Raw genomic sequence first — 25,074 nt, 5'->3', positions numbered from 1 at the left:
TGGGTGAGATAATACGGAGTTATGGTGCTGGGTGTTATCAGTACGCTGATGACACCCAAATCTATTTCTCCATGTCTCGTTCGTCGGCCTCGAATTCCAATGGCATCTCTTCTCTCAATGAATGTCTTCAAGCGGTAATGGGCTGGATGAGGAAAAACAGATTGAAACTGAATCCAGATAAGACGTAGGTGCTCACGGTAGCGGCCCCGAAACCAAGAATTGGGTTGCAACCTCCAGTCCTGGATGGGGTCACACTCTCCTGCAGTGACTGTGTTCGCAGTCTGGGGGTGCTCCTTGACTCGTCGCTCCTGATGACAAATTAGATAAATGCGACGGTCAGGAGCGCTTGCTATCAGCTTCGGCTGATACGCCAGCTGTGCCCTTTTCTGGAAGTAAGGGATCTCGAAACTGTTGTGCACGCACTGATAACCTCACGCCTGGACTTTTTTAATGCACTCTACTTGGGGCTACCCTTGTGCTTGGTTCAGAAGCTTCAGCTGGTACAAAATATGGCAGCCAGGCTTGTTTCAGGTACATCTAGGAGGGACCACATTACTCCGGTTCTGAGGTCCCTCCACTGGCTGCCTATTAGCTTCCGGGCCCGGTACAAGGTGTTGGTTATTACCTTTAAAGCCCTAAATGGCTTGGGTCCAAGCTATCTCAGGGACCGCCTCCTCCCGTATAATCCTCCCTGCGCTCGCCGGTCCTCTGGGAGGAACTTACTGCAGCCTCTAAAATCTAGGCTTGCGGCGACCTCCCAGAGGGCGTTCTCTGCTGTCGCTCCCAAACTCTGGAATGACCTGCCGGATGAGATCCGTCAGTTGACATCATTAGACAGCTTTAAAAAAGCTGTCAAGACGGATCTCTTCCGGCAGGCCTTTCCAGATTAACCATCCCGGCCCGGGCTCCCTGATCCCCTCTTTCCTCTCGTGGCCCCATCTTTAGTGATAGTTGAGGATCTCCAGAGGGACACCAGGGTTTTTAGTTTGTTGTAATTATGTTTTATGCTTTGATATTGTGTTTTTAATCTGTCATATTTTTAATACTTTCTTAAGGAGAGGAGGGATTATAATGTTTTTAATTTTATATTTTACTCTTGTCATATTTACTGTTGTCATCCGCCCAGATTGGTTCGCCACATGGCGGTATACAAATAAAATATTATTATTAAGTCTTCACATGTTGATTTGAAAGTTTTGTCAGGTTCGTAGGGTTAAAGCTGATCCTTCAAATAACATGACTTCAACCATTTGGTGTTTTAGAAGGCAGCACAAGCACCTTAAACTTGGGCTTAGAAACAAATAGATAATGAAAGCAACAGGCAGAGAATTGTCAGGATTGAACAAACACATGTGTGTTCAGTAAAGTACCAAAGAAATTCCATGCTAACTATGGGAAGTTCCAACTGGGTGTTTCCAAATGGCAACAGATTGGAAGATGCATGATGTGGTAATGAAATGCAATGAAATTCTAATCTTGCAGTCTGAATCTCCCTTACCCAGAATTTCAAAATCTGAACAGTTCCAAAAACCAAACTTTTTATCACGGGTGGCTGCGATAGTGACACCTTTGCTTTCTGATGATTCAGTGTACACAAAGATTATTGCATGAACAAAATTATTAAAACTCTTGTGTATAAAATTACCTTCAGGCTATCTGCATAAGGTGTATATGAAACATAAATGAACTTTGTATTTAGACTTGGTTCCCATTTCCATGTTTTCTCATTATTTATGTATATATGCAAATATAGGTGTTACAAAAAATAATAAGAATGAAAACCTGAAATCCAAAACGCTTCTGGTCCCAGGCATTTTTAGATAAGAGATATTTACCCTGTATGTGATTAAAATTCACTAGGAAAGGCTGTAACTCTGGCATAGAGAATGTATTTTGCACACATACAGTCCCAGTTTCAATCCCTGGCAAAGCAAGGGGTGTGTGGACCTGTTAAGTCGCATGAGGAGCAAATGTAGCCCCTTAACCTCTCTTGCCAATGAGTATATGCCACAATGGCTATGTCAGTCAAATATACTATCTCTAGTTACTAGAGAAGTGTGTTTCTGTTTATTCCAGTTGCTGGGGAACACAAATGGGAAGGTAAGGTGCACTCATATCCTCCTTGTAAGCTTCCCCTTGGTTGGTCACTCTATTGACACAGTGATGAACCACATGTGCCTTTGATTTAATCTTATAAGACTTTTCATTCTTATTACTGTGTGTGACTATCTAAGGAAGAAATATTTGAGATGATGGGGGAGAATTCCCCCCCCCCCCACCAAACACATCAGTTTTCTGTAAAGCAACAATGATAGCGTGTAGTTGGAGGAGGGCTTTTTGCAGTGTTAAGAGCTGGCAGAGACTGAAAACAAATAGGCAACTCTTATAATACTTTCATATAGATAATAACACTGTTCATAGTTTTTGTCAACCCCTCTGGAAAGGGGTGCCATTTGGAAGAAGTTCAGAAAGAACAGCTAATGGGGTAGAAGAGGTTAAAGTGCCCTTTCTTCAAGAAAAGTCCAAAGGGAATCCATAAAAGAGCTTAATAAATCTTAGCTATAAAGAGATTTTCGGTGTTCTTCGGTGTTGTTAGGACTCAGGATCAGCCAGTGAAACTGGGTGTGGAGGGAGAGGGGAATTCTTCTCCCTGCACCATCCCCCTTGTAATTCCATGTCATTCATTGATACTGATAAGCAAAATACCGAGAACAGGCAAAATGAAGTAATACTTTGCATAATGTATGAATTAATTCCTGTAATTCAGTGCCATAAGATGATGTGATGGTGCCATTGGCTTAGATGAGTTGAAAGAAGGAATTACTTACCCTCTGTGTTTATGCATCACTACTAGTCATGGGATGGAGTGGGCAGGCGTTTTCAGGCTGCACATTTTGGATGTCAAGAATGGACAACAAGTGGTTAGTTAATTATGGTGTATCTTTACTGCCAGGGATGGGGAGAGACGCTTGTGGGAGATTCTGCCCCATGTGATGAATAATTTGGCTGATTTTGGGTACTCTTCTCCTTGACTTGTGCAATGGCTAGCTGCTTTGCTTCAGATAGCTGGCTCTGCTAATCCAGCATGGCTTTTGTCTCATAAGTGCTGGAAGAAGAGAAAAGAAATGGGAGGAGGAAGGAAAAAGTGTTGGCTTCTATGGTGCACTTGAGAATTGCCAGAGATGTTTGGCCAGCCACTTTTGGCAATGGAGTCCTGATACTGGGGTGGGTCATGGCTTGATCCGGCAAAGCAGTTTTTGTGTTGTAACATCTGGGAACAGTGAGTCTAATGCTAAAGGATTAATATTAAAAGAATCTTTATTAAGAGTGAAGAGCAGGGCATAGGTTCAACTTCTTAAATTCCTTAGCTTTTATATAACTCATGGTTCTGGTTCAGCCTGGGCCAAACCTTTCAGTATCAGTTCTGTATCCTAATCCAAGCTGAGTTGCATTTATGCAAGGTTTTCACTAGATCCTTCATTGAGGCTGCCCTCTGCTGCTCAAGCCTCTTATCACACTCTGTGACCCATCTCTATGCTTTGTAACACTTCCATGCTGCAAAGAATGTCACAGGTATTCAAGCTGCGATGTCTAGCGCTTCTAGACTTTGGGGCAAATTGTCCAGGGCAGTGGTTCCCAAGCTTTGGTCCTCCATTTGTTTTGGACTTCAGATCCCAGAAGCCAGCATTCAGGAATGATGGGAGCTGAAATCCAAAACATCTGGATGACCAAATGTCTGGAACCATCAGTCCAGGATGAAGCAATGCCATTGTTTCATTCCTATTGCTTTGCCTTAGTGTATGGCTACTCTTTCCTTTCCAGCTGCCAGAGTTACTTCCTCTAGAACAGTGATTCCTAAAACTTTGCTCCTTTGGCCGCCAGTGAGAAATTTTGGGAGCTGAAGTCCAAAACATCTAGAGGACCAAAGTATGGAAATCACTGCTCTAGAATTTTCCCTATCCAGACTACTCTTATTGCTTATAGCTAAAAGCTGTGTCAATTCATGGGTAAGCAGCTACCATTCAGTCCTTTCTCCTGGTTCGCTGCTCAGTGTTGGCTTGCATTAACAAACCTGATAGGATGAGGCTGCCTGGATTAACCTGTCTCAACAGTGGTCTCCTTGGTTCTCAGTCCAGTGCCAACACAGATTCAGCAGGCTGCTATAGTCTAGGGTTCATTAACCTTTTGGGGGCCCATGGGCAAACTGGGATTTTTAAAGTTGTCTCATGGGTCACCAACAAAATGCTTGTCATGGTAAATGTGGCCAGTTATAAAGCATCCATTTCCTGGCAAGGTGAATCTGAAATTTGCCCAAGCATCTGGGCACAAGACAGAGGTGGAGATGGGTGTGAGTTCCAAAACACCCTGGTCTCAGCACCAACCACCATTTTACAGAAAGCACATATGGCCTAGACAGAGTCATACTTGGAAATAAAGATAATGCAGGAGGTTAGTGCATCATTTTACAGCATGCCAGTCTCCCTGGATATTTTTTTAAATCTAAAAAAATGGAAGGAGGGGACAAAAAGCCAGGTGGGTGCCAATAGAGGTATCCATGGCTTGGAAACATTCAAAAATATATAAATTCCAAAAAGCAAACTTTGATTTTGCCATTTTATATAAGGGATGCTATTTTATGACATTATTGTATATAATGGGACTTGAGCATCCACGGATTTTGGTATCCATAGAGTTTCCTGAAACCAAGCATGTACTGCCCGCACCTTTTTCAGGTTCCCTGGACAAGGCGAAAGATCCTGTCAGTGTTCTGCCCATTGTCCTACTGCTTAATTGTTTGTTTCCCTGGGTTGGTAGAGATGGTCTCAGGAGGAAACAGGAGACATGTCTGAAGGTGATGAATGGATAAATGATTTACTTGTGTGTTTTGACCTGTGCAGTACATAATCTCAAAAGCCTTTTTCGGGAGCTGTTGGAAATTTAACTTCAGAAAATTCTGGATCTAAAACTCTCATATCATTTATTGTGCACAAAGAAAATGGTATGAGATGCTCCAGAAATGTTTGAAATTAAATTTCAAACAGCCTGTGAAGAAAGCATTTGAGAACATATACAGGGTGCTGTGCTTTTTATTAATATATCACTCATCCATTCAGCACCTTGAGATGTGTCTCCTGTTTTCTGCTGATTATATTATATGTCCCACCCCCTGCACCCAGTATTTCTTTCCTTTATTTTCCTTTACTAATGATAGCCGTGGGCTAGCTATCTCTGGACCTTCAGACTTTGGGTGGTGAGGGAATACCACATCTGTGCTGAGGCATCCTTGTTTACAGCACTTAAAGACTTTATAGCTACATTGAGAACAACGAGGCCCTTCTATATTCTTTTTTATAATCCGTGACAGGTGATCATGGAGGTACAAGGTGCAATTTGTTAAATTCACTTTTGGCATGGATGGATCACACGTTTGTGAAGTTAGGCTTCTAATGAATGTAATGCTTTCTAGGGATGGGAAAATAAGGGAGATGGATCAAAACTTAAGTAGGTTGTGACAGCTAAAGTTGTTTCTTGATAGCCGTCAAGTTGAGTCAGTTTTCTTGAAGTCCAGTTTGGCCTCTGGAAGCTGGAGATGACCTGGGCAGCTCCACTGGTTAAAGCTGGGTTGGGGAAAACTCTACAAGTTTTGGACCACAGTTCCCAAAAGCCCAAGCCAGTATGGTCAGTGGTAAGAGATTGTGGTAGCATTTGCTCCAAACATCTGGAAGACTAACAGATCCTCATCTCTGGATATAAGATCCATCAACTACTTGATATACTGGAGACATTAGGGTTTATTACCAGCAGCAAGAGTGTTGGATTAGAATGCAAGAGGAGAAGAACTTGAAATGAGTCTGTGCAAGCGTAGATTAGAGCTCTTCTTGGACCCTATTTTGTAGCAGTGATGGCAGCAAACAGAAGTGACTTTTCTGCCACTGTTGCATCTGTGCTGAGCCCTCCAGCGAAGCTCTTTTGAGTGGTGAGAAATCTGCTGCGTGTAGGTCCCCAGGGCAACTGTAATGAACCATTGGTAGCCTGTTGCAATTTCTTTGCCAAGCACTTTGACAATAAAAATGAAAATCATCCTCATCCGCTCTGACTTAGATGCTACTTTGGATTCAGTTTACAAATAGCAGATGTTGGGCTTTTAGATTTGAACTTTGTGCATAAATGTGATGATGCATTTTAATCCCTAACCATTTGAAGATAATATTTTGTATGCATCTGTGGAAAAAGAATGAATGTGTTGCATGTGTGTTTTCCTTTTGATTACTCTCCCATCGGATTGCTTCTGTGAGGTTTGGCATTTTCTCCTGGTGACTTCTGTTTCTGCTAATTTTGGTATTTGGCAGGAGTCTCCCTCACTTCTGCACATTTTGTTGTAGTGAGGTTAGAGGCTGTCATTTTTTCTGAGGTTTTACAGTCTTCTTCACAGTGAGTCATAACGTTGCTGCTGTAGCTGCTGATCTAGCATTTCAGTCTGAGAAATGACGATCAAACTGAGAGGGTTTATATATGTGTTCTGCATTTGGGGTTAGGTTTTTGATCCCATGGCACTTTGCTGTGAAGGGAATATGGGCTGATTTAGTGCCAAGTGTTGAGTGTTGGTGGGAAACTGGCTCATATCTGGCAGACAGCCACTTCTGTTGGTTTTTTTGTACATGTTGATAGATAATTATAAGGGAAAAGTTTTGATCTGAAAAATCATCCAATAGAATCTAGTACCAGATCGTGTCTCCAGTGCGATGTTGAAGCATTTTTGAAATGTTTCAGGTGGATTTTTGAAACCAGTTTGATAGAGCTGAGTCAGTGTTTCTCAGATATGTTTTCTGAGGATAAAAAATTATCTCACCTTCCTAGGGGAAAAAAAAGATCACTTTACAGATTTTTTCACTGAATATTTTCTGCCACTGTCTGTAGCAGCTGCCATTCTATGCGACCGAAGTAGCCTGTAATCATATTAATTCTGGGTCATTGTGCAGAATGCAAAAAGGAGACCAGGCTGCCAGTATAGCAACAGCATCAACAGCAAAACAAAAGAAGCCGTGTTATGATCATTGCTAATAGTGGCACCATTTCCAAGAAAGAGAGAGCCCATCCAACCCTCAATAAATTTAGTGAAATAGTCCGTCATCATCCTCAGTTTATTTATTTATTCATTTATTTATTTTATTGAATTTATATCCCACTTGTCACCCAAGATGGGAAGATACTTGCAGCTGAAAGTAATTTTTAAAAGATTAAGCTTAAAACATTACAAAAGATACAAAAAAGTTTACAGAAGTTGAAAAATATTAAACAACAACATTATTTTTTAAAATACAATAAAACAGTTAAAATGCTATTAAAGACAGTAAAATACATTAAAAACATAATTAAAACATATTTCCTTTCCCCATTTTTCCTTTTCACTAGGGGTTGTGGGGCATTGTTGCAATGTTTAGGGGCCAGAAAAATGGCCATGGGGTGTGCTGCATGTTGCTCACCTCTGCTGTATATGGAAGTGTGCTCACACTTTTGGATAATCCATGCTCTGCATTGACAGATGATGTCTTGTGTGAATTATAGTTCATACACATAATTTGTTCACAGTAATGTCCCTCTTTTTTCATAAGTTTGGTAAATCATCATATGGCCAACTTCCACAGGACATCATTCCATCCAAAAGACATTACTGTGGGCCCAAGTGTCTGAATTTGCCACAGTTTTCAAAGCTTTTCCAGGTCATGGTGACTTAGGAATCAGATGCATCAACACACCAGTCCCACACCCCAAAAGCTCTAAAGATGGAAGGACTCTTTGCCTGCCAATTTGACTATGTAAATCTACAATTAATTGCAGCAGATTGAGAGCCATCTTTCTTCCATCCCTATACAGTCGGTCCTCCGTATCTACGGATTCTTCGTCCATGGACTCAACCATCCACAGCTTGAATATATATATATATATATATATATATATATATGGACTTGTATTTAATGGGACTTAAGGATCCATGTATTTTGATATCCATGGGGGGGCCTGGAACCAAACCTGAGTGAGGCTATGGAAGAGCCAGCATGGGTGCCTTTCCTCCTCCTTCACTTTATGCATGAATTGCCATAATGTGTGGTGTGACTTGTTGGCTTGAACTAACGGGCCTTTTGCTCTGTACGTGCTGCAGATAGGTACGTGACAAAGTGGAAACCACACTGGGGTAAGCAGTTGGTGTATGGTTTTTCATTTTGCCTAAATTAAACCAGTGATTCTACAGTAGGAGTAGAAATAATTCAGCCCTTGGGAATGCTGCTAAATTACAAATGCAAATGTTCCTCACCATTGACTAGGGCTAGTGGGAATTGCTGGCCAACAACATTGTGATTCCAGTCTATCAGTAGCACCGTGGGCCCTTGGTATCTGCTGAGGTTTGGTTCCAGAAACCCCATGGATACCAAAATCCTTGGAAGCTCAAGTCTATTATATACAGTAAGGTAGTAAAATGGTGTCCCTTATATAAAATGGCAAAATCAAGGTTTGCTTTTTGAAATTTATATATTTTTTAATGTTTTCAAGCCATGGATGCTTGAATCTGTGGATAAAAAAATACATGAATATAGAGGACCGACTATAATAGCAGTATCATCATCATCACCACCTGCCTTTTGGGGGGTAATTGAGTGAAAAATCACCCCAATGTTTGTCCTGCATTTTTTGAGCTCTGGGGCCTTGGGAGGCTTTAGGGCATGGAGGGATTTTCAACCTGGGGTGGCTGCACCCCCAGGGAGTACAGGATGAAATTTTAGGCAGGGTGACCATGGTATCTTAACCACAAAGGAGGACAAGGCACTGCAGAATGTAGCTAAAAATACTAATATGAATATAAATTCATGCTTCTTAGCTATGTTCAAAATGTAGGAAATGTCCTGGAAAAAGAAGACATCTGGTCACCCCAATTTCAGTGGCTGCAACAAAGAGTGGCTTGTGTCCTTGAGTAACAAGTCACAAGTCATCACTCAGCCAGCTCCCCATGTGCCTTGAGAAGTAGCGGTAGGTGGTTGTGTGTTACATAGATAGCAGTCTCAGTATTTATTTAATCAAAAGAAGAGCATTTTACGATTTACAATAGTTTACATTTATTTTCTGACTGAATTGGAATCTAATTGCTCAGTTCAAATTTGCATTTTATGCACTGAGTTAAAAGCTTTTTTTTTAAAGTTCAATTTGTTCGTTCGCAGTATTGAATGTGGTTCAATTTGTGGTTCAAAAATTAGAAATCAGACTTCTTAATCTTCAAATGTGATATTAGTTGTGCAGAGAATGAGAAGATTAATCAAATGTTTCCTAGTGATGGGCATAGAAAAGGTTGGGAACCACTGCACAAGGACTGCATATGGGGTTTGGGGCCACACTTTGCCCATCCTTGGTTAGGAGTTCTGGTTTCAGGATTTTCAGAATGTGCTTGGCACCAAACTTGTTCCTCTTCCTTCCTTTTTCCACAGCATCTTAATGAACACTGTTGCACTTTTATGTGTTAATTGGTACTGGCATACTGATGGAATAAGCTGTAAGATTCTGTGTTTCTTTAGATGGACCTTAAAGGGTCTTCTTTTACACTGAAGATAGAAATAAATACCAGAGCTCTGGTTTGGCACTTGTTCTGTTTGTCTTTAACATGCATTAATGATGTGAGTGAAAATGGATAGACTCTGAAGAGATTCAGATGTTTTCAGGCAGTGCAAAATAATTCCAGTACTGAGAAAACCACAGAGATGTGTCAAGGAAAAATAAAAGTCAAAATCACTTGACTGAATAACAAAATGGTTGATGATTCTTAGTGTAGATATTGGTGCAAAGTAATGTAAGTGGGCCTTTGCTATTCACTGAGGTTTGGTTGCAGGACCCTCCATGGATATCAAAATCTATAGATGTTCCAAGTTGCATTAAATACAATGGATAATAGAATGGTGTCCCTTATATAAAATGGAAAATCAAGGTTTGCTTTTGAGAATTTACATATATGTTAACAATATTTTCAAGCCCTTGATGCTTGTCTCCATAGCTAAAGAATCTGGATACAGAAAGCCAAGCATATGTGGTAAGGGAAAGAGATTCTCTTTTTGCCTCTTTGTCCAACTATTTTAATCAATGGAAAAATAATGTGGTTGGAAAACTGATAGCGGAAGAGCTAAACACATGGGGTTTATTAAGTATTCATAACACACTTAAATGGCAGGGACAGTAAGTACACAAATTAGCATTCAGGAGCACAATGAACTGCACAAACCATTATACGACACCTTTTTGATAGAATCTCCTTCTTTTTGTCATCCTCTTTGGGCAAGTAGTACTTTGTCACTTTCATGTAAATGCCTTTGAAGTACTCTTCTTCTTTGAGACTTAGTGATCTATTAATGAAAAACTACACTGTAAAATGGACTGGTTTTAAGCTGTCAACTGAGTTGTGCTTATCAAGCAATCTTGGGGGAAACAGGAAAAGCTTATTTTGGGCAAGGTTCCACTTTTGGCAGCACGGATTTGATGAGGCATCAGAAATGGCCCTTGCACTGATGGAAATGTCACTGGTTTGGGAACTGTCACATGGGTGCATGGGCCATCGGATTCTCCTGTTAGCTAATGAACTAAAGGAGAGTCATTAGAGGGGAGGAGGGATCATTTTTCCTTTTAGCGCCTGCCCAATGGGCTGCGCCAACATATTTCAGCATGCTTGAAGTACAAGACATCAATTTTGGTCATTTTCAGCTAGTGTGTGTGTTTTGGGGGGAGATTTGGAGAGCAAACTGCTGCATTTTTGGCCATTTTGGAAGATTTTGGCCAGTGAGGACAAAATAAAATCACCCAACAAATAGCCAAAAAAAGTTTTAACATTTTGGAGAGGAAGCCTGCAAGCTTTGGGCAGCTTTCATGGGGTCCCAAGAGCTGCATGCGGCCTGTGGCCAGTACTTTGCTACCCTTTCTATATAGGATATAGGGCTCCTATGGAGAAACCACCATTAATGCAAGGTATAAGCAAGGAGCAAAGCATATTTTGCATTTCCTTGAGTCTTTTTTAAAATTATTAATAATTTCAGAGTGTCCCATGGGGAATTTGTTGCAGTTGGAATACCATGACTTTTGAAACAGGACCAGGGAATGGTGGTTATTTGACATGTCCCTCCTCACATCCGTCACTCCATTCAGGTCTTTTTCCTCAGAGCAGGCTGTGGAGAGGAATGAGGAGGATGAGAAAGATAGAATGATTATTTATACACTGCTTTTTCTGCCAAGACAGAGACTTGGTGTGAATGCTTTGGTCTTGGAACACCAAATCTGAGTCTTAATCTTTAGCAGGGTCAGGCCAACCATTAAGCAGCTGCCTCAAGCAGCAGATTGTTGGTGTCATGAAAGGACAGCAGTTTATCAATTATTTACTGTATTAGTATTGTATATTTTTTTTCTGTCAGGAAGAGAGGCTGAGGTTCTTATGAGAGATTACGTGCCAAAATCATTTAGCTGGCCCAGGCTAGTCTGTGCAGTGAAACCTGGGATGACGCCATTTGGTTCTCCAACACGGGCAGAAAAGTGTCTTTGAGCCAGCTCTGGATAGGAGTGTGTTTAACTTTTCTGAACTAATGATCTCCAAATGATTTTCCTTTGAGGGAAGAAGATAATAGAGATGGCAGTTTATTGTATTCAGCAATCTATGAACATAGAATGCTGTAGCTGCCAGAAACTCCGGAGGTTATTGAACAAGAGGGCTACATAGTCCACTGAATCCAATGGAACAATTTCAGTTTAATTACAATGTGGGGTTTTTTTATGTTGTAGGAGCAATCTGTTATGGGCATCTGGGGATTGCTAAATTTTTGCAGTTATTTTGAGCCTAAAAGGTTTTCTGCTCTCCTTGATCAGGTGTTTGTGAAATCATTACACTGTATGTATAGTTTTGACGGCCACATTGTAGAAAAGGGCTAGGAACTTTCAACCCCACAGATACTTTGGCTTTTCTGAAGCCCCAACCACCATGGCCAAGAGATTGTGCATGTTTTGGTCCAAAACATCTGGAAGGCCTACGATTTTCCAGACGTGTTTGGAAAAAACATAGCTTTTTAGGCACGATCAAAGCAAATCCGCCCTTCTTTTCTCTCCCAAGTAAAAATGCAATGATTGTTTGCATTCCACAGTCCTAACATACATGTTACTCAGACAGATGGTTCAGTTTGGAGAAGATTCTCTCTTGTTCAACAGTCAAACAAAAAAGCAGGTAAAAAACCAACCCCAGCAACAACCAAAGAGGAATGAGAAAAATGGAGAACGCATGAGTCCAAAGCATTCTTAAGAGAACTAAGCCATAGAAGAGCAATAAACTCTCAATTAAATAGCCGCCTACCTTGTTGGCGGCATGTTTTGGCTCCTGGCCCAGGCATGACAACACACAGACCCACAATCTATTTATAAAGCTGCTGTGCTTCTGTCTGTTTGTCACTATCATTCTTCCTGATCCTTGGCCTAGGAGGTAACACTTGCGAATGATGCAAGACCCATTGCCTAGATTGTGTCTGCTCAGCTCTGCGTGTTTGAAAGACTTAAAAGAGTCTCCTTTTACACTGTGTATATTTAAGTAACATATGTATTTAATACAGAGATTGTTTAAAAGCTTATGTTTCTTTTGGCAATTATCAAGGTATCATAGCTGGCAACCTCACACTTCGGGAACCCAGCAAGTACCAGAGATACAAGAAATGGGGCGGGGGTAATGACATTCTTAAAGAAGGGTTTTTAAAATTATTTATTCACTTCTAAATTTAGCAAACTAGCAAATATCTCTTTTGTGTCCTGAGGCCTGAAATGTTAAAATCAAGGGAAGCAAGCCCAATCCAACCCTGCCATTAGGCCAAGGGTGGGAAAATGGATCTTGTTGGCTGCACAAGGTCTCCAAATCACAATTTTGCAGCCCCTGAAGGCTCCCTAGTAAGTCCACCCCTAGAAACCAGCCCAAACTGCCTGCAAATGCAAAAGTATGAATCACTTCCCCATCCCAAATCTCCAAGTGCTTGAAAAGCCAAAAAATGTTTTTATTAAAAAGGCCACAAATTGGCCAAAAGACTTGATAGAAGTGACACAATGACACTCTTAGTGTGTCAGGAGCACAGCAGTACAGCCTTTGTGGGTTGCACAGTTGCTATCTGTGCAATGAAGGAAGGAAGGCACCTTTTCATCTTGAAATGGTAGCAAATTGTTAATTACTGTACTATATTGTTATTGTATTTCTGTTGTCAAGGATAGAAAGATGTTCTTGTGGGATCCCCCCCCCCCCCGCCATATGTATTAAAATAACTTGCCAGGCTTTAAATACTTTGGTTAGTACTTGGATGGGAGACTGCCAACAAATACCAGGTGCAATAGACTATATTTCAGGAGAAGGAACTGGCAAAACCACCTCTGCGTATTCCTTGCCTAAGAAAACCCTATCATAATTTGACAAGTGACTTGAAGGCACAAACACTCGCACACCTAGATATTTGTGTTGGGGGACACTCCTTTTCCAGGTAATAAAATGATTTATAGTTCCTAGTGACAAGACAACTGTGTGCAGTTCCTCTCTATTTATTATTTTCCAGTGTTTATCTCTATGTAGAGTTTCCCATTGATTATAAAATGAAATTCTCTGGTTTCCTTCATAATGTATGACCATCTCTTTCCTCAGTATTGGTATGATGGTGAGGAACTGGGAGAGCTGCCACTGGACTTTGATGTCATTTGGGATGGAGATTTTGCTATTGACAAGCCGCCAAGCTTTAAAGGTACTGGACATAATCATAAAAGATATATCTGTTCTAAGCAGGTACTTGAGTTCTCATTTTCCTTTCTACTATTACAATATTGTTGCTTTCTGATTTGCTTACCGGTTTTCTGTAGTAGATTTTGTTTCAGAGCATCCTTATTTAATTTTTATTTATTAGCTACATTTATATCCCACCTCCCTCCACCCCTGATAAATTCATGGCCTTCGTTCTTCTTAGATTATTATCTCAACACAGTGATATGCTTGGCATATTTGGCACTTGCCGTGAATAACTTTTTAGCAACATCCCACAACAAAATGATGGGGGGGGAGGGTGTATTAAAAAAAGCACTGAGTTGTTCACGTTGGAGGTGGAGACCCAAGTCCTCCATGTTCTTGCCACCGCTCATCTCCTTGGGGGGCATGGCACCCTGAAAGACGAGCAGGGGTGAGGTGGTGGTGAAGACCTGAGTTCTCCATGTTCCTGTCACTGCTCATTTCCTTGAGTCACTGTGATGCCCAGAAAAGATGAGCGGTGGCGGAAGCAGGGGGTGTATGCTGCCTGAGTCTTCCACATTCTTGCCACTGCTAATATCTTCAGATGGCTGCAGCACCCCAAAGAGATGAGTAGTAGTGGGGTGGTGGTGGTGGAAGGCTGAGCCTTGGTGTTGCAGTGGTTAAATAAACTGAAGAAAGACACTTGCCCCTTATGTGATAATCTCTGTTGTGAGTTCAATCCTGTGGGCTCCAAGGTTGTCTCAGCCTTCCATCCTTTTGTAGGTCAGTAAAATGAGTATCCGGCTTGTTGGGGGCAATTGGCTTACAGACTGTAAACCACTTAGAGAGTGCTGAGTTCACAATTGAGCGGTATAGAAATGTAAGTGCTATTGCTATTGCTGTGCTATTCATGTTCCTGGCACCACCACTTATCTTCTTGGAATGCAGCACGGTCCCAAAGATACAAGTAGTGTTGGGTTGGAGGGCCCAATCCTCCACATCATTACCACTGCTGCTGATGCTCATCTCTTTAGGGCACCAAAGAGACAAGGCTGTGGGTAGCAGCACCACCGAAGACTAGCCTGGTGGCTTGGCAAGGCAGTGTGCAGGCAAGCAGATGGGGTTACTCCTTTCCTCAGCTATCTGCCTCTGTGCTGCCTTTGCAAGCCATCAGGCTACTGCTGCCACCTAAGAACTGGAGGAGGTTGAATTGATGGCTAAGTGAAGGAGAGAGGAGACTCTCTTTCTTGCCCTGCCAACAAAATCAGAGACCTGGGACTTTGGCACCCTTTCCTGTTCCCCTGCAGCCTTTCATGGTCTGACAGAGCTGTTGGCCAGGAGAGAGAAAGAGGAGACTCTCTTTCCTGCCCAGCCAGTAAAGCCCAGACCCAAAACTTTTGTGCCCTTTCCTTTCACCAAACCAGGTGACGTCCCTCTTAGTAACACCTAGGGTGGTGTGTATCCCTGCGCTCTCCTAGTGACACCCTGTCCCAACAATAGTAACAACAACAGCAATCTAGATCAAGAGATTGGTTAAGCTGAGTGAAACAATTGTGTGTGACTAGCCAAAGTAATTTGAATTTCAAATTTCAAATTTGAAACTTTTGAATTTCATGGCTCACAGGGACTTCAGCAAGAGTTCTTGCCAGTTCCAGTTCCTGCCTCATTCCCTGAGTTTTACAGGGGTTTCAGATGACATTGTCTTCCTCTCATAACACCCAGCCACCAATCATTGTTTTTTCTCTGCTTGTCATTTTTCATACCTTGGAAATATCAGCTAGGAAGTAATAGTGGCACATTGCCACCTTAAATAAAAGCATGAGGAATCCTCCATCTGGAAATCCCCTCCAGCTACCACACCAGACTGGCGCCACTCATCCTTACATAGTGATGACTGGACTTGAGTATGCCAGCAGTGCTAGCCTAAGAGTTCTTGCTGTTAGACGTGGAGACCAAATTTTCTTCCACTCACCCACCAATCCCTAAGAGCAAGACTTCAAAACAATTTTCTGCATAGTGAAGGTGCCTGTTGATGCCTTTCTCTTTCTCCCCTCACCCACCCAAAAGTGGTGCCTGAATTAGGTCATTTTGTCCAGCTGCATAGCAGGATTGGGCACACATACCCCACTGGATAGAGTTCACCGTGGTGTGACATCTGCTGGTCTCAGTGTGTTCAAATAAATAGTCAAAGTCAGAAACAAATATGCTAAACTATTGTGCAGATTTTACTATATTGACCCCCAGGGTGAGAACTGAAACTTGGGTCAAGTTGCAGGGTTTCACTTGCAGAAAGGGAGCTTATTCCAGTCCTCCTTTTAAGATTATGAGTAGAAGAGGTCATATAGGGTGAATAAAAGACAAGAATACTGTTATAATGGGAATACGAGAGGCTCTGTTACTTCATCGCCTGTCTGTTCCTTTCACTCTGTCCCTAGCTCTGCTGTATAAATGTTCAGCCCAGCGTTCTAGCTGTGGGCTCTGCCTCAAGTCAGACCCACGTTATGAGTGTGGTTGGTGTGTTCCTGAACGCCGGTGCCTCTTGCGCCCTCATTGCCCTGCTTCCCGGCAGAATTGGGTGCCCCCTGGCCGGCGTGGGGCTCGCTGTGCCCACCCTCGCATCACCCAGGTAAGAGAAATGATTTTATCAAATCCTTGCATTTTATATGCTGATTTGTATTCAGAAATATATCCTTCATACTTTAGGTAAAATTCTCAACTTGGCTCACAGTTGGCAAAAAATGATAAAACAATGTACAGTGATTAAAATAGCAAAGCAATGGCCTTTTTATTCCTCTTTACTTTGTGGGAGCTGGCAGCCCACCAAAAATTTTTAGGGCTGGTGTATCAGTCATAACCTGATGCATTGTGGTCTCCCCTTACTACACTGAAGCCCTGTACAGATACTATGTTTTGTGAATAAAACCTACAAAACATTGAGATGTAGAATCTTACCTGCTCTCTTAGAACTTTTACATCGTGTATAGCACATGAATATATTACCTTGCCTTGTGTCACTGGACATCACATTAGCATGGAGCCTAGCCCTCATTTTGTCGTAAACAGAACTTCCATTCTGTGGTATGCAAGTTGTCTCTCTTGGGCTTTATGTGTGTAGGCCCCTATGTGTTTCAGCCCCTATCCTCCACTGCACATGCACAGCAAACATAGGTATTTCTTGGCTTCAGGTTGGAGCCTGATGCTAAAGTCTGACCTTTGCATTTCTCCTCGTTTTTGTTGATTTGTTAGTAAATCCTTTCAAACATTGCTTTTGTAAGTGTCTTCTTTGCTTTCCTTGCTTTATCCCACTGGCAGGGATTATTCCACACCTTTGAATCTGAATGTGGAAATGCTATGTGCTGTGCTGTTTCTTTCCCATTCTTTGTGAACTAATTGAGCCCTGCCGAAGCAATATAGGAATGTGTGCATAGCAAACATAGCCAAGGCCTTTTCTGTTCGTGCTTTTGAGGAGTAAACATTGCCCTCCTTTAGGGTACCTACATGTTTTCTCATGGCAGCCTCCTTGGCTTTCTTCAGTGGATGTCCTCTCTTTGTTTTCCTCCCTCCTTATCTGCTCCAGGTGCTGCCACTTACTGGCCCTAAGGAAGGTGGGACACGGGTGACAGTTTGGGGCGAGAACCTGGGGCTACATTTCTTTGAGGTGGGGGTACGTGTGGCCGGTGTGCGCTGCAGTTCTCTCCCTGCTGAATACATCAGTGCTGAAAGGTGAGTGAGGCTTTGTTAACAAGCAAACAGAAAGGTGTGCGTACTGCAGGCTGGATTGACTGTTACAAGGAGCTGTCTAAATACAGAACATGAGGATCTGAGCTGGAGCAGAAGTATGCCTGCTTGTACCTTTGCCTTGCTGAATACCTTCATGTTTTCTCATGAAAACCTCCTTGGCTTACACTACATCTGTTGTATAGTCATGGGTAAATCTACAGTTAGTCCTAAATAGCAAAGATCCATTAAAATGAATGGGACTTATCAGATGCTGCTTACAGAGGTTGGCCAAGTAGAGTGTGGCAGCTGAAGTCCAAAGAAATAATTTATTTGAACACATTTTTGGAGCAATGTCTTTACATGAAGAACAATTGGGTATCTGTGCCAGATATTACTGCAGTAGTAGTAATATCTACTATTAGTAGTCCATTCCAGATTTGTTGGTGTACAAATAATGGCCACATTAACAGGGGATGTTGAGAATTTTAGTCCAACTTATCTGGAGGGCACCCACCTGGGTAGGCTGTGCTACTCTATCTGTGTACATATACACTATACTATAGGAAGAGATTGGAATGTCAAACAGTTTACAGCTAATGAAGGGCATTTAGATTTTCTGTAGTGATTTAGTGTGTCTAAAGTACTTCATTAGATATTATCTTAACGCAAAACCAAGTGCTGCATGTAGCTGCAAGTAACATTCCCTTGAAATAATACTTTTTTTCCAAAGAAAAGGAAGCTGAAATTGGAGGTAGGCGTTGAGGGGGGGGGGGGCTATATTTAATATTTTGTCTTCCCTTAATCTCTTCTGTCAAAACTGCCCACCCAGCTAACTTTTCTTCCATGGGGAAAACTAGACAGTGTGGTATAGTGGTTAGAGTGCTGGACTGGGATTTGTGAGAGCCATGTTCAAGTCCTCAACTGAGGCATGAATCTCACCTTGGAACAGACACTAATTCCCAGCCTGTTCTACCTCATAGGGTTGTTGTGAAGATGGTGGGGAGAAGCACATATGTCACCCTGAGCAAATTTGAAGGACAGTGTAATCTAATTGTAACCAATAGATCATGAGTGAGCAGGTGCAGAGGCCAATTTTCACCCTCATAATGGGCAACAATGCACCATTTTTGGCTGATATTAACCTGAAAATCCAAACTAGAAGTTACTTTTGTGTTTGTTTGGATTTGCTTTACTTTTATTGATGGAACTTAAGATAAGCTGTCAATCTTGAGTCCTTCTGAAATGGCAATTAGTTATTTGGCTGTATCTTTTGATAGAGGAAAAAAAGAATTTGAGGGATCCAGGTTTTTTTTTGGGGGGGGGAGTTAGTTTGGCCCCAAAAAACTCAGGGGCCTCCATGCCATTTTTCCGCTTACAATAAATGATGAATAATTAAATACAATAATTCAGCCCTTTGCTTGCAGTGCATTTGTTCCCTACTACTGCCCCCAGGTCTGCTTTTTGTATGAAAAAAATTTAAATCAGAAGGAAGTTAAAACTTCTGGCCCTCAGTAATCCTTATGATAGAGAGCAAAGTTTGTATTACTATGCCAAAGGGGGAGTGGCTGTAGGGTGAAACAACTTGGTCCAAGCAGCACCCTGATGAAGGCTTCCCACACCAAAGTGTTGACCTTAGGAGAGAGGGCACATCATTTGGGTGCTGCTTCAACTAGCAAAATACCTTGGGCCAGCACTGGGTCAGGAGAATGACAGCATCTGCATTCAGGTCATCCTAAACCCAGACATCCACAGACCTTTTGCCCATGTATTGTACTTGTGATGTACCTTGAAGTCATTACCAGCATATAGTAACTCTACAGTGTGTTGGGTGGTTTTTTTGCAAGATTCGTTGAGAGGGAGTTTTCCTTTGCCTTTCTCTGAGGTGCAAAGAATGTGACTTGCCCATGGTCAGCCAGAGGGTTCCCACAGCTGAGCTGCGCTGAATCCTGGTTTACAGAGTCATAATCCAGTGCTCAAACCACTGCACTTCTGGTCCTCCATCCTTTACTTTTTCCATCTTGCCATGCAAGAAACTGATAAACTGTAGTTACCTGATTGAAAATTGGAGAGGGCTTTTGTTCCTTTAATGATTGTGCAGAAGAGGGAATTTCTACAGATGCTGTTTGTTACTTGGTTGCATAACAAGCATCCCGTGCTGAAACTTCCTCTTTTACACAGCCATTAGAGGTAGAGGAGCAGTCTCCAATTTTCTTTCTGGCAACCCTATTACTGGCTTTAGAACAAGCCAAGATATTAAAACAATTATGCACCATTGGTTAAAGTCATGTCCTGCTCTGAAGCTGGTAACCATAGTTTTGCAGTTCAGAAGAAACAGTAGGACTTACTTGTGCCTTGACAAGTGTAGGATTATTCAAAATGAGAGTGAATGTCTTGTTATGAAAAAAAAATGCATGGCCTGGAACTGGTCCCACAGAGGTAAACTGGCCGACAAACCCGCTTAAGTTGCCCACTGATTTGGGAACACTCTTTATACTGAGCGAGAGAGAAACTATAAGGTTCCTACCCAGTATAGAACAATATGGCACACTACCCACTACTCCCTCAAGTATGGAAACCTCTGGGCTGTTCTTATGTTCTTATTTTATGCTGGGAGGAATGCTGGCACTTCCTTTGGCAATGTTGATTACAGAGGAAAGTATGCCTGACCAAAAGTATTCATGGCATCTTCTTCAGCTGTACAGAGCAATGCTAAAGGACATCCTGAAGGCCTTTCCAATATAGTAGTGCTGATGACATGGCATGCCTCCCTCACAAAGTGAGGAATGAAGAAAAGGTCCTGCCTAGAATGGAAGGTTCACTAGGCAAAAAACCCCCACCCAGCTCAGATCAAGAAGTGGTTTTAGTCAGACCTTCAACAGTATCTAGACTTGGGCAGACCAGAAGAGAGTGGCAGGGGTGAATTGCAGAGGGCTAGTAGTTTTCCAGGGCCAAAATACCGTAAAGCTAGACAGAATCAGCTCTGCTTAGTACTTGAATGGGAGTTCACCAATTAATACCAGGTGCCGTAGGCTATAATACAGAGGAAAGAATTGGCTAAACCACTTCTGATTATTCCTTGCTTAAGAAAACCCTATGGAATTCATGGGGTCGCCATAAGTCAACAGGGAACGTGAAGACACACACACACACATGCATGCATGCATGCACACATTCAGTAGTTTCCCATAGAGGCTGAAAAGTAGTTAGCATTACTTGAGCTAGATTGGATGGAGCTGTAAGGTTTGGAGAGAGGGAGACAGCTGAGGTAGCGTGGATGAAGAGAGAGTGTCCTGTTCTGACAAATCCCAATGCTTCCTCTCAGGCTGGTGTGTGAACTGGAGCCATCGCTTTTGCCAGACCCTCCCCCTGGGCCTGTGGAGCTCTGTGTCGGGGATTGCAGTGCTGACTATCGGACCCAGTCCGATACTCCCTTCACCTTTGTGGTAATCTCACTGTTTTAGTCAATATTCTTATTTAACTTAAATAATGTGCTAAAGTACATGATAGAAATTACTTGCCTTAAAAACTCTCAGAGGGCATCGAGAAATTGCTGGCCTGGGAAACTGTGGGCATCAGAGTGGGGACAGAATGACAAAATTAATGAATTCTTGAAAGAGTAATAGATAAGTATGTATGCAGAGGAAGAAGTGAACTCTCTGACTGATGTACCTTATTATATTGTCATTATAGCAATAGTATTTACATTTCTGTACTGCTTCGTACTGACTTAAGTGGTCTCTAAGTGGTTTACAACATGCAAGCCAATTGCCCCCAACAAGCTGGGTATTCATTTTACTGACCTGCAAAAGGATGAAAGGCTGAGTCAACCTTGGAGCTCCTTAGGATCAAACTTCCGACATTGTGGCTGCAGTACTGGCATTTAACCACTGTGCCACCAGGGCTCCTTGGTGTTTGTTCATTAATGCTATTAGTTCATTATTCTATATAGTTGTATTGTATTTTATGACTGGTTTGCCACCTTCAGTAGTCAGAAAACACTAAAAAGGGAGGGATGTACGTTTTAAAAATAAATAAATGAAAATAATTGCAAGAGGCAATTCATTATTAATTTCTGTCCCATGTAGACTCCCAGTTTTTACGGAGTGGACCCAGAACGAGGTCCCACTTCAGGTGGGACAAAAATCAGTCTCCTAGGGACCCATCTGGATGCTGGGAGCAATGTCAGTGTTGCAATTCGAGGCGCACCATGTCGGCTGATCAGGTACTCTTAGGGCAGCATTTAGGTTTCAGAGGATAGGATGGGCACTCTTGGGTGGTTAAAAAGTTAAATGGCAAAAAGGCAGCTTGTTCAATTTTGTCTCTCAGGAACTGTTTCAGTATGTCAAAGCAGATTAAATCTGGCACTTTTGAAGTCTCTAAAACAGAGTGAGCAGCTTGTGGCCCTCTAGATATGGTAGACTGTAGTTCCTATCAACCCTAGCTGGCAAATCTGATGAGGAAGAGTAATGGGAATTGAATCCAGCAATATCTAGGCTAGAGGTTGCCCGTTTGTACTTAGGTTCGTATCATTTTTCAAAATGGCAAGTCTGTATGTAGAGTAGGGCTGGAGTGGGCCACAGTTGTCCATCAGCTCCTTTTTGCAGCCCCTAAACACCAGAAACCCCTCTGTTTTTCAGAACCCCTGCTTTGAGTGGGGAAAATTAAAGTAAACAAAATAAATGGCCTGAGATCTAGTGGTCAGAATAAAGCAGAGGGGATGGAGTTGTTGAGTAGCCTTGGAGAACAGGGAAAGGTAAAAGGTTTCACACATACAGTATTAAGGTTCATAGAAATTATAATCTTTGAAGTTAAATGATATACGAGAAGCCTGTTGTTATGGTGTTGTTGTTTTTAACCACCAACACTAATTCTACCTCTCTTGATCTTACTCACCAAAGACGCAGTGCAGGGGAGATTGTCTGTCTGTCTCCCCCCTCTGCGCTAGGCCCAGGCCCTGCCAATCTCAGCCTTCGCATCGACCGTGCTAACATCAGCACCAATGGCACCATCTCCTTCCGCTACAGCCCTGACCCAGTTGTCACAGCAATAGAGCCTGCCTGGAGCATTGCCAAGTAAGTGACGAGCCTGTGGCGGCCCTGTGTTGTATTGCTATGATGACCGTGGTAATGCTTCCTGGCTGAGCATCTGTCGTTCCCATTGGATGGTGTTCAGGTCCAGATTGCTTTGCTCTATCTAAGTGGGTGTGTTTGTGCACCCATGTGGAAGTGCACGTATCTTTTCCTTATTTAAAAGACAAGTAACAATATAACAAATATTTAAAAATATATCCTTGTGCTGATATGGGCATATATTTCCAATTGAGGAGCATGAAGAGAACACACATGGATCATGGGATCATCACATTAATAATACATATATGCAGAGATATGTGTCTGTATCTATATATCAGTGGTGGCGAACCTATGGCATGAGTGCCAGAAGTGGCACTCAGAGCCCTCTCTGTGGGCACACACGCCATCAACCTGAACACAGAGTTTGTTACTAGAAAGTCAGAGGGACATGGCACTTTGCAATAAATAAGTGGGTTTTGGGTTGCAGTTTGGGCACTCAGTCTCTAAAACATTTGCCATCACTGCTATATATGAATGAAATAAATAATAAAGCAACTAAACCACACTGGTTTTTTCCCCAGGTAGAAGCATTGTATAAGGTATGGCTATACAGTGATACACCCAGACACACATGCACCTGTGCCCATAACTGTGTGATGGGAATGTCAGAACTCCTAAGGTACTTTTTACTTCGCCTACAGACTTAGTCCTTCCTGAATCTTTGTTCGCGAAGCAAAGCCAGAGAGAAAGAGAGAGACAGACTTAGACTTTCAAAGGTAGTGATAGTCACTTGGAAAACTGACCTGTGAAAGGATCGATGAAAGGGAAAAGAAATTAAAAGAACATCGGTCCCAAAGTTTGTTTGCTTAGGACTGTATTTATGCCACACTAAACATAGTTGGCCTGCTGTATATGACTGCTTCTTCATTGCCATGACAGCACCTATAGTGCATTACTGTTACAAAAGTGGGGACACACATTTCTTGTTAGTTCCTTTTCCTTATCATTATATGGTAGCATTTCTGGTTTGAATCTTTTTTCTTTTTGCTTGCTTCTCACAGTGGTAGCACCAGCCTCACAGTGAGTGGGACCCACCTGCTGACCATCCAGGAGCCACGAGTTCGAGCCGCCTATGGTGGAATAGAAACTGTCAATGTGAGTCTTTTATGAAAGTCCTTACTAATAAGAAATGAACACATCTCACCTTGTGAAGCAGGGGAAGAGTAGAGAGTCTATTGTCAGAAGCAGAGAAGTCATTTGTTAATTCATCCCTTGGCCTAGTTGAGCATGGCTCTTTGCAAGAGATCAGTTCAGTGTTTTGGAAAACCCAGGAAAGAGAGAGTAAGGGCAGAAGGATAGTGCTACTTTACTATTGCACCCAAAGAGGAAATGCATCACCAAAAAAGAATCCACAGTTGCCTTCTACTGTATTTGGATATGTTCACCTAAAAGGCATAGGTGCACATTTAGAAACAAGTACAATGAAACAAGAGAACCAATGTGGTGTGGTGGTTTGGGTGTTAGACTAGGACTCTGGAAGACCAGGATTTGAGCCCATGCTCTGCCCTGGAAACCTATTGGGTGAGCTTGAGCAAGTCTCATGTCCTTAGCATCAGAGGATGGCAATGACAAAGCTCCTAAGAGCAAATCTTGCTAAGAAAACCACCTAAAGGGGTCATCATAGAGTTGCCATAAGTTGGAAATGACTTGAAAGCATGCAACAACAACACATAAAGCAATCCATTTCAGCAGAAAGAGGACAAATGTGGCCAGAATAGATAATCAATGAGTCTGGTTACTTTTGAAGGGTAACATCAAGGCCCTTATAGTTCCTTATCTTCCAATGAGTTTTGCATCAGACAACCCTTCTAATAGGCTATTTAATAGAGAATGCTTTTAAATGGGCCTCTGTAAAATAGGTGACATGGCAACACTATGTCCAAATTTGGCTCTGACCCTACCCACTTCTAGCATCTCACCCCAAACAGATTACTCGTCCAACAAATTCAGCCTGTGAGAAAAACAAAGTTCCTAGCCCTGCTCCATTATTACATCAGTGGTGAGGAATGATGGGAGTTGTCTTTGAAAACTTGGAGGGCTGTAGATTCCTCAGCCCTGCTTTAAGATATCAGAATGGTAATCAAAGCAGGTGTTTGAGAGAAAAGTATTCTGGTTTCCCCTCCAATGTAGCAGTGAATATTTTTATCCTCCTCCTTACAGAGCTGCCAGGTGTTAAATGACACAGTAATGTTGTGTAAAGCTCCAGGCGTTGTACCTGGAGAGCAGGCATTGCCTCTCGGGGGTGCTCACCCAGATGAGTTTGGCTTCCTCTTGGACGATGTGTCTGCTGTGCGTACCCTGAATCGCTCGGCCTTTACATACTATCCAGACCCCAGCTTTGAGCCTTTTGGTCCCAGCGGCATCCTTGAGATCAAGCCTGGATCCCATGTGGTTCTCAAGGTACTGAAGCTATTTGGGCCCAGGGAATTTAAAATTTAATTGTAATTAAGAGAATGATTTGCCTGA

The 25,074-nt window shown here is 42.2% G+C and overlaps 1 protein-coding gene and 1 long non-coding RNA gene across 7 annotated transcripts in view; one reads left to right on the top strand and one right to left on the bottom strand.

Moving 5' to 3' along the window:
- Window positions 1-25,074, top strand: part of LOC149322932 (plexin-A3-like) — a 106,362-nt gene that overhangs the window by 36,951 nt on the left and 44,337 nt on the right. For all 6 annotated transcript variants that reach the window (XM_089484984.1, XM_089484968.1, XM_089484974.1 and 3 more), the window contains 8 exons: window positions 13,682-13,778; window positions 16,192-16,382; window positions 17,334-17,479; window positions 20,799-20,919; window positions 21,562-21,698; window positions 22,375-22,548; window positions 23,610-23,703; window positions 24,769-25,008. In XM_089484984.1, the coding sequence (XP_089341110.1) occupies window positions 13,682-13,778; window positions 16,192-16,382; window positions 17,334-17,479; window positions 20,799-20,919; window positions 21,562-21,698; window positions 22,375-22,548; window positions 23,610-23,703; window positions 24,769-25,008 (1,200 nt within the window). The remainder of the gene's footprint in view (window positions 1-13,681; window positions 13,779-16,191; window positions 16,383-17,333; window positions 17,480-20,798; window positions 20,920-21,561; window positions 21,699-22,374; window positions 22,549-23,609; window positions 23,704-24,768; window positions 25,009-25,074) is intronic.
- LOC149322933 (uncharacterized) lies at window positions 2,837-22,540 on the bottom strand. The gene is made up of 3 exons (XR_016272300.1): window positions 22,370-22,540; window positions 10,275-10,382; window positions 2,837-3,106 (listed from the first exon to the last, which is right to left on the bottom strand). It is a non-coding gene; the product is annotated as an uncharacterized LOC149322933 (long non-coding RNA).

The sequence above is a fragment of the Sceloporus occidentalis genome, unplaced genomic scaffold (genome assembly GCF_023333645.1).
Source record: "Sceloporus occidentalis isolate IW3139 unplaced genomic scaffold, rSceOcc1.0.p SCAF_1, whole genome shotgun sequence".
Taxonomy (NCBI): Eukaryota; Metazoa; Chordata; class Lepidosauria; order Squamata; family Phrynosomatidae; genus Sceloporus; species Sceloporus occidentalis.
Note: the sequence above shows the minus strand (reverse complement) of the source record. Positions and strands in the feature narration are given on the sequence as shown.